Source organism: Cotesia glomerata, linkage group LG1 (assembly GCF_020080835.1).
Source record: "Cotesia glomerata isolate CgM1 linkage group LG1, MPM_Cglom_v2.3, whole genome shotgun sequence".
Classification (NCBI taxonomy): Eukaryota; Metazoa; Arthropoda; class Insecta; order Hymenoptera; family Braconidae; genus Cotesia; species Cotesia glomerata.
The window spans coordinates 20,212,984-20,222,991 of record NC_058158.1 but is presented as its reverse complement, the minus strand read 5'-3'; the positions used below and the strand labels follow the sequence as shown (position 1 = coordinate 20,222,991).

The following is a 10,008-nucleotide window of genomic DNA, read 5'->3' as shown; positions in this document are numbered from 1 at the left end:
CATTGCAGAGCCTGTTTTCCTTTTCTTCCCAGTAACCACATCTTTTCAAGTAATTCCTTAACCTGAACCTAGCGATCTTACCCCATCTTTCTTCCCCCCAGTCTTTTTACAGGTAATCTGGTAGCCCTGGTCCTTTAATAAATTTATGCACCTTATTGCTTCTCGAGTCCCTAATTTTCTCCCACCTCTCTCTTTCTTGCTTGGCCTTTTCTACCTTTATCACCTCCTCTCTCATTCACCCATTTTCCCACCTCCTTTCTTATAGCTCCAAGCTCTCCTACCCGCTATACCTTCTAAGCGCTCTCTCTGCAGTTCCTTCCTCACCAAATACCCCGCCACTCTCCTTGATACAACTAGTATCCATCTTAGATACCTCTCCTGCACTCTTTCCATCTCCCCCCTACCTTTCCACCCCTAAATCGCCACTTCGTAACTCATCACCGACCAAACCAATCTGTTAAATAACCACACTCTCCTAGTCCTGTCATTCCCGAACTTCCTTTTACCTATTCCCCAAATCTGTCCTAGGATCCTTGTTCCCTTTACCACTCTTTTCCTCACATGATCACTTTGCTCACGTTCGACTTTATTACGTACCCAAGGAATATATATCTATAACTTTCCTCGATCTCCCTACCATTACAATTCTACCACACCCTTTTCTTCCTGCCACCCCCTTTACCACACCTCACGACTTTGCCCTCCTCTATACACGTACCTCTAACCTCTTTTTCTCTACAATTATCTTCACCGTCTTTATCATACCCCTCATTTCATCCTCCTCTTTACCCAACAACACAACGTCATCCGCATGAGCTAACGAGAGTACCTTCTTTTCGCCCGATAATTCTACACCTCCCCACCTCCTTTTTTCTAACTCCTCATCCAAATAAGCCAAGAAAAGCACAAAGAGAAGCGGATTTAGCAGACAGCCCTGCTTCACCCCTTTCATTGTCCAGAATCTTTCTCCTAACTTTTTTCCGACCCTCACTTTACCGCATGTTTCCTTTAACACTACCTCCCATCTCCTCACCAGACCTTCACTAACTCCTTTTCTCCTCAGTGCCTTACTCAGCTCCACCCTGTCCACCGAATGTAACGTCACTTTAAAATCTTCGAATAGACCCAACATTTTCCCTCTCCTTTCCTATTTCCCTGTAAATTAGATAATTTAGAGCATAGATATAATCTATAATTCCTCGCGCTGCCCTGAACCCAATTTGCGACTCTGGTAATACCCCCTAACTCTCCATCTCCGCCTTTAACCTCCTTTCCGAGATTCCTACGTAGCATCTTATACGCAGTCTGCATTATAGTAACCCCCCTATAATCTTCTATCCTAGATCCATCCCCCTTTTTAGATAGATTGCGTAGAAATTTATCTATTGTATTGGCCCTTGAGTCGGAATTCATACGGAATTTTGTCATTTTATTTCTTATGTTGTCGAGTTAAGCTCAAAATTAGCATTGGTTTAAAAAGTTATATATATATATATATATATATATATATATATATAACATAACATAACCTTATATGCTGCTGCCAATAATATATATATATATATAACTACTTATATATATATATATATATGCAACCAATGCTGCATGCTGCTGTAACTTATATATATATATATAAGATAACGTGGCTTGTAGACACTATAGCGTCTATAATTCTTAACGGATTTAGATAAAACTTGGTACACATTCTTGGGGTAATTACCTTGAACGAGTTCGAAGATGTGCAAAGTCGATTAATTAGTTTAGAAATGGCGGCCATTTAAAATTTTCAAAATAGTGAAAATCACGTTTTCAGTGACTTCAATGATGTAAAACTTTTGATTAAAAAGAGATAACTAATTTTTAAAAAATTCATGTGATAACTCATGAAGTTACCTTAAATTTAACGTGTATAACATTGACATTTGGACTATTTTTAGTTATTTTATCAAAGTTAAGAGTGCCATTGAACTATTCTCAGGCAATGTGTAGTACAACCCACTTACGTATGTTATTTTATCAAGATTTTTATTCTGTGAAATCTACCTTTCATTTCGGGTGTGGCCGAATGGAGTTTTCATTTTTATTGGTACGATAACTCCATTCTTCCATTCCTCAGGCCAACCCTCCCGATTCCATACCCTTTGAATTACCCACCAAAGTTTTCTCAACACCCCTTCACCCCCGTACTTCCAAACTTCGTTTGGGATTCCATCCTCACTTAATGCCTTACGATCCTTCAACTTACCCACAACCTCCCTAATTTTCCCAAAAGAAACTTCATCCTACTCTGTTGGTCCAATTCTTCCCTCGCCTACCTCCCTTTCCTCCTTTCTCTTAAGTCCCTCCCTCCTCCAGAATATTCCTAAAATGCGTGTCCCAGTCCTCTATTCCTATGTCCTTGTTTATACTTTCCTTCTTTTTTCTACTCTGGTTGACCACCTTCCAGATTTCGGCTTCGGATTTCGTGGCTTTCACCCACTCCTCCCATTTTCGACCCTCTCTCTCTTTTTTATCCTTGCATAGTTCCCTATATTGCCTCTTATTCTCTAGGTACCCCTTCATCTCTTCTTTACCACCCTTAAAATTACTTAAAGCTTTCCTCAACTCTCCTTTCGTATCCCTGCATTCTTAGTCCTACCATCCCGAAACGCTTCCCCTCTTTTCTCCTTTTTTCTCCGATTCTTTCATTGCACCTTTAATTCTCCTTTTTAGTTCGCCCCAGGCATCCTCCACTTCACTACCTGCTACTTCACCCTCCCCAAACTCTTCTTGGAACTTTTTTATACCTGACTTGTTTCAGCAACCTCTTCCTTACACCTTATCCCGAATTTCTTTTGAGCCACCCCTTTGTTTTCCCGCAACTTCTACCTCCGTGACTGCTAAAAGATGATCCGACTGTCTTTTCCTCTATCATTAGACTGATCTTTTCTCTATCCCTTACATCGATCATTACCAAATCTGAAGCTGTAGGAAATAGTCAGTCGGAAGCTGCACGGAAATAACTTTTTAAAATTTTTACCTTTTATTGTTTAAAAAATTGTTATAAACAAATGCGTTGTTCATAAGATGATTGAAAATTTTTTTATGAAATTTCAATCTTTGATATAAATAATGATTTTTAAAAGAAAAATTGTTCCTTAAACAATTTTTTGGAGTTTATTGGAGTTTACACATAATTTTTTCATTTATATCAATCGATATTAATTTGCGATTTAAAAAGATTCACAAGTCAATGTAGTTAGCTATTTTGACGAATTAATTGCATAATTAATGAAAGTAAATGTACCATGTATGCTTCGAGTAATATAATAGTTAATTTCATTTACCATCATTTACTAATCTATATATTTGATATAATCGTTCGTAAGGAGTAAACTCCAGTCGTGCGTCGGAGCTGACACACACGATTTTTTTTTTCCAAGTAATGAATTTTTTAACATGTAACAGCCTACCCCTACGATTACAACTTTATATTTTCCATCTAGATAAAGAAGAATTGGAAAAGAAACGCTCTGCTACGTAATAGATTTTTAAATTACCTATTTCGTAGCAGAGCGTTCTTTTCGAAATTCTCATTTGTTGAAAAAAAAAACAATTGAAATCTATATACATATAAGCGAAATACCACTGACTCATCACTAGATCTCTGAAACTATTAGACCGATTCATTAAAAATTTATCATAGTTACTCCTTTTTCACCGTAGACGAGAGATAAGAAGGGATTTTACGAAATTCCTAGCCAAAATGGATTTTTCGTCAACCATCACGTATGCTACCCCCTCCCCTCCCTCTCATTCTTCCCCACCGCTACCGTGCCCTATCTCCCGTGCCTTCTTCCCCCTTCCCTATCTATCTCTCTCTCTCTCTTTTTTTTGGGGGAAAATATCATTTTGATTCTCCAATCTAAGAAACCATCAGTGGCACCTATCAATTATAGAACTCAACCCTACTTTATCCCCCCACAACCACCTACGCTAATGAACCGTTACCATGGTTACCGATGCCATGGTTGGTTCCATGATAATTGATCCCTGGACAAAATATCCCCGTGACAAAATATCCCCGACAATTGATACCAAACAGACAGAATTTATTAATAAAACCATAAATAACAAAGATAAATACACACATAACATTAAAATTACATGAGTAAAATAACATTAATATTTTCAAAATAGGGAGCTAAAATAATAAGCTATAATATCATTTATATACATGATATTTCTCATATTTATATATTTATATATTATATCGTTAAAAATATCATCAGTAGACAAAAAAAAACGTCATTTGTTAATTATTGACATTTTTCTAGATATACGCTCATCATAATATTATGCTTATCGAGATCTTTCATTTGAGTACACACACGATTTTTTTCATATAATTCATATAGATGATATATATCAAATTTTTGGAATATATGAAATGTATAAAAATTTCGTGTGGACTTTACAAATATAGATATAATATTGCTATAGACTTAATCTATTCAAGTTTAGAGAAAAATAAATTAGTTAAAATAATGTTAGCGAGAGAGAAAGCTTTAGAATTTCCAAATTTAGTCGATATTCACATTTATTCAGTGTCATCCATCATGTCGTAGATCTTATTAAAAAAAAATCAAATTTTCCCGGAGAAATGTCAAAATGGCAAGGTGCCCCGAGGCGGGGGGGTCTGAATACACCAAGAAATATTTATTACAAATAATAAGCAGACTTTACTATCAAATAATTATGAAATTATGAAGACTTCATTTAGTCAAATAAAATAAAATGAATTAATTTTTACAAAAAAATTGGTTAATTTATCAACAGAAAACAACTGTTTGAATTATATAATTATTCAAATTATTAGAACTATTCAAATTCTTCGAACTATTCGAATTATATGAACTATTCGAATCGAATAATTCGATTCGAATACGAGACGAATAATTCGTAAACTCGAATATCCACACACCCCTATAATAAATGAAAGAAAAAAAACAAAGAAGACTCCCTATTTATACTGTACGTTTATCCCATTAGGACGACTTCGCATTATTGCCATACAGCTGTTTATAATTAAAATTTTTTTTATTTGATGATATGATTATTATTCAAGATTAAACGAGTGTTATGAGTTGTACGATTTTGGATTTTTCAAACCTATATTTTTTACAACTTCTTTTTTTCCAGAAAAATATCTTTTTCAAAATTATACTCTCTCTATTACTTACAATTACAAATATATAAATAGAAATAAGTCATTCAAATATTATAGAATAAAGATTTAAAATGGAAAACTTACTTTTGTCGCAAGCATCATAAATTAACTTCCGGATTTGTTCTTTTACATCATTACTGACGTCTCTGTACTTTCGTTTTCTTGTTCGTACTCTACCTGGTGTTTTGAACGGTATACCTGCCTCACCCATTTTAACGTACTTGGTAACGCTCACTACCCCACATTTCAAGAGCGCAGCTGTACGCTCTCTACAAAATAAATAACAGTTTAGTAAAAAAATTTAAAGGCAGTAATGTAATTGGGAATAGGGCATTCTGCACTGATAGGAGGATTTATTAACTATTAATAATTTGATTTTTTTGAAGATAATAATTTAATTTATTAAATTTCAATAAATATTTTTTAACATTTAATAAATATTTATTTGGAAGAAAAGTACATTTATTAATATTTAATAAATATTTATTAATAGGTAGTTAACAAATATTTATTAACAGTTAATAAATATTTTGTTGAGTGAATTCGTTTGGCTTGCAATGTCATATGATATGAAGGTTGCTTATAAACAAAAATCATCTTTATAAATTATTTGCATTAGTTATATTACGTTATAATAACATTTATTGTAAACTACCAAATTCTGCCACAGCTCATAATTATCTTTTATATTTTTAATTATTAAAATCGTTAATTTATTGAGTGAATTGAATTATTATCATGTATTTCAGTTATAGGGTTATAAAAAGTGTCAAAAGAAAATTGCTATTTTTGCTTTTTATCTTAATAAATATTTGTTAACAGTTAACAAATATTTATTAAGTATTAATAAATATTTATTAACAGTTAATAAATTCTACTTAATAAATATTTATTAACTGTTAATAAATATTTATTAAATCCCATGATGTTAAAAAATCATTTATTAACAGTTAATAAAGCTTATTAAATTTAAAAAATCCTTCTATCAGTGCGCACAAAATTGAGTACTTTTAAATATAAACCCTTTTAAGGGGGAACACCACTGTGACGATCGAAAAAATGAGGTGATTTTCGGAAATTTTTTTGACGGAAAATAAAGGAATTTGGGGATCGGATTTTTTTTTATTTTATTAAGGGTACATTAAAGATTATTACCCTAAAATTTTATTAAAAAATATTTAATTATTACAAAGTTATTAACAATCTCGTCGAGCACTGGAGAAAATTTCCCCCCTCCACGGTCGGTTCGATAACTCAAAAACAGATCATCTGAAAATAAAAACCTTAATTGCTTTTTAATCAGTAAGGATGTAGTTATCGGCGCACGTACGGAATTTGAAAAATTTTAATTTTAAAGATTTTTTTAGCCAGGTTAAAACAAAAAAAAAACGCTGAGAATAGTGAGAAAATTTTCAATTAGTCGCCATTTTTTAAAAAATAAAAATTTTCAAAATTCCGTACGTGCGACGATAACTACATCCTTACTGATTAAAAAGCAATTTGAGTTTTTATTTTCAGATGAGCCGTTTTTGAGTTATCGAACCGACCATGGAGGGGGAAATTTTTTCTAGAGCTCTACGAGATTGTTAATAACTTTGTAATAATGAAATATTTTTTAATAAAAATTTAGGGTAATAATCTTTAATGTACCCTTAATAAAATAAAAAAATCCGATCCCCAAATTCCTTTATTTTCCCTGTCAAAAAAATTCCCGAAAATCACCTCATTTTTTCGATCATCACAGTGGTGTTCCCCCTTAAATGGTCAGAAACTGTTATCTTATTGTAACTAAGAGAAAAAATTTTTGGAGTTTACTACTGAGTTTACTACTTATCTAATGAACGAATGACTTTGTTACGTTTTTGTGCGCAACCTACTCTGCAGACCTTTCACTTTTCAGGCGAGAGTATTAAGACGTACATAGGGTATGGAGTCCAGTCAACAAGTGCCTTTTTGGTAAACTTTTTTTAGGAGTATCCAAAAATTATAATTAAGGTGTCATTCGAATCGGAATGGCATCTACATGATTTTTGAGAAAAATGAAGTTCCGCTTGCAAAAATTGCAAAAGTTATTAACAATTAACTAAAAAATAAAAAGGGGTTTAGTTTTTTGCAAATATCTCAAAAACTAATAAAGATTTCAAAATTTTTTAAAAAGATTCAAAAAGAAGAGGAAATTTCTTACTGAAGTCCTAAATCCTCGAATTGTAGGACCGATATTTATAATTTTCCCAGAGGGATGAAAATACAGCTGAAAACGAGGACTTTGGCTTGCGTAAGCCTCGTCTACTTTGGACACTTTATTAATCAAAATTATTTTCACATATTAAATATAAAATTTAAGAATTAAAACAATTACGGGCTTACTGGATTGATAAATGATCAATAATCCACCTGAAAAAAATTTTGCTCACAATTTCTCAATAAGTTATGTAATAGATAATTAATAATTTTTATAACTTGAACATGTGCAATTGTGATAGTTGTTAATTTAAACTATAAATTTCAGATTTTTTTCCTCCCTTAGAACAATTCTTGAAAGGCTTCGGAATAGATTACCGTTGGACAAATTTAAAAATTGTTACTTTTCAATTTTTTATTAATAATTTTCGTTGTTGCAAAATTAAAAACTTAAATTCATCGGAAAAAATTTTTTTTTCAAATTGTTAATAATGATCCGTTTGTATGTTGTCAGAAGCAGCATCCCGGCATCTTTTCGCTAATTACAAATGCAAAGCGCTTCAAATTTCACCTATTACGCTAGTTACATCGGTTTTGGATAAAATTCTTTATCCGGGTAATTAAACAAGCTTTCAAAGGAGAGTCGGAAAATTCTTTAGCAAGAGAGTCAACCAAAATTATTTGTCCATACTGGCGGTAGACTTTAACAAGAATTTAAAACTAAATCTGGAGCAACACTTAATCAAATCGGGGGTGAAAATTATAGATAAATTATGAAAATTATAGATAATTTTAATGAATTTCTCAATTTTTCAGTTATCTCATTCTCATGGTAATCTACAATATATGTTAGAATGAATTTTTTATCTAATCACCGCCATTGATAGAAAGTCTCTACAAATGAGAAGCCCAGCCTTCACAATTGAATCTTAGAAAGCAGTAGTGGGGAGCCCCGCCCTTTCTGAACCAATCCTATAGTCGCAGTCTTACCCAAGAATTTTAGTAAAATTTTCGTTCAGTTACTACAGACTCAATGAAATTATTATCAGAAGTATAAACTATCCAAAAAAGCAAAAAAAAAAATTTTTTTAATTACTCCAGTATTGATTTCCCTTTTCAACAATAGTATACTTATTTATACACATAAACAAATATTGCAGATAACATCTGCAATCATGTTGTTTATTAATAACAACAAAACGATTAAATAGAATAGATAATTTTAACTAATCACACTTTCAAAAACAAAAAAGTCTTTGAAATTTATTTCACACTCACCGAATTTTAGGAAAAGGAATTAAGGGTTGGCCGCAACGCTTTATATGATCGGCCTCTTCCTCTAAAAATTTATAAGCCGTATAAATGTCGTACTGACGCTGGCTTGTAAAAGTACGGCCACGTTTGTCACCTAAATTAGGGTTCCATGGTTTCCGGTCTTCATCCTTCCTCGGCGATTTATTACTTCTAATCCTTCGAATTTTCTCTAAAAAATTTTACAAAGTCTCAACAATTAAATTTCACACTAAGAACTTTCATGTTACTGAAAATAACAGACATCTGCCAATTCTTAGACTTTCTTTAGCAACAACATTGTTATGAAAAAATTGTAATAAAAAAATTTCACGACTAGAGATTGGAAAAAGTAAAAAGTGGAAATTAAAAAAAAATTTTTTTTTTCATAATCGATTTGTAATAAAAAACAAAAAAATTGTCAGATGTCTGCTGATTTCAGTACCATGAACTTCATGACACTGAAATCAGCAGACACTTGACAATTTTTTGATTTTTCTTGAAAACTAGTTCTACGGAAATGTAATTAAAAAAATTGCATTTTTAATATTTTAAAACATTTGAAGATGGAATTTTTTAAATGAGTTTTTCTTGTTAAATTTTATTTACTAAAACAATTCTATAAATAATCAGATGTCACTCAATTTCAGCATCATTATTACTTCACTCAATTATAAAAAATAAAAAAATACATATCTAATTATTTTATGATACTGAATTTAACAGACATCTAATTACTTTTTAGATTATTATAACAAGTTAATTGTTATGAAAAAAATTTAGCCAAAAAATTTCACATGTAGAAATTAAAAAATAATGTAAGTGCTAATTGTTACAAAATTTTTTTTTTATAAGTTTTTGGTTATAAAAATTTTAATTCAGTAATTGCCGGATATCTGCTAATTTCAGAATAATAAATTATTGTTTTATTATTAAAAGTACAAAATTACCTGCCGTCATGATAATAAATTCAAAATGTATAAATAATATTATTAATTTATTGACACATTAACCGTGACATGCAACAATTAATTCGCGTTGAACAATAAGCACAAAGGAATGATTCCAACGGCTTTTCAGTTTTTCCACATGAGCGTCATTACTATTATGATTATGCATTTTTATTATTATTATTTTTATTTTTGTTGCGAGCAAAAGATAAGCTACCATTTGTCGATAAAAAAGGAGCACGCTCTTATTCAAACCACTAGAATTGAGGACTACTTTCTCGTGGCGTATTTGTAACTAAACCGCGTTGCACATTATTGGGTGGAGAAGGGATGAAAGTCGAGAATACCCGAGCTACACTCTCCCGTTGCGACAACTAT

The 10,008-nt window shown here is 31.8% G+C and overlaps 2 protein-coding genes across 3 annotated transcripts in view; both read right to left on the bottom strand.

Annotated features, from left to right (window-relative positions):
- Positions 1-10,008, bottom strand: part of LOC123263563 — a 30,858-nt gene that overhangs the window by 332 nt on the left and 20,518 nt on the right. The window lies entirely within an intron of this gene.
- On the bottom strand, positions 4,930-9,992 carry LOC123263570. 2 transcript variants are annotated; one of them, XM_044726467.1, is made up of 5 exons: positions 9,631-9,992; positions 8,669-8,873; positions 7,577-7,603; positions 7,395-7,507; positions 6,892-7,292 (listed from the first exon to the last, which is right to left on the bottom strand). In XM_044726467.1, exons 1-4 carry the CDS (start codon positions 9,638-9,640, stop codon positions 7,402-7,404), a joined length of 348 nt encoding a protein of 115 aa, XP_044582402.1. In that variant the 5' UTR covers positions 9,641-9,992; the 3' UTR covers positions 6,892-7,292; positions 7,395-7,401. The 2 variants fall into 2 exon arrangements, with proteins under 2 accessions (XP_044582394.1, XP_044582402.1); XM_044726459.1 differs by lacking the exons at positions 6,892-7,292; positions 7,395-7,507; positions 7,577-7,603 and adding an exon at positions 4,930-5,478.

What these genes read in the sequence shown, in the direction of transcription:
- LOC123263570 (XM_044726459.1), bottom strand. An exon ending in ATTCCTTTTCCTAAAATTCG is followed by an intron (nt 5,479 to 8,668) that starts GTGAGTGTGAAA and finishes TTTATTTTGTAG; the next exon opens with AGAGCGTACAGCTGCGCTCT.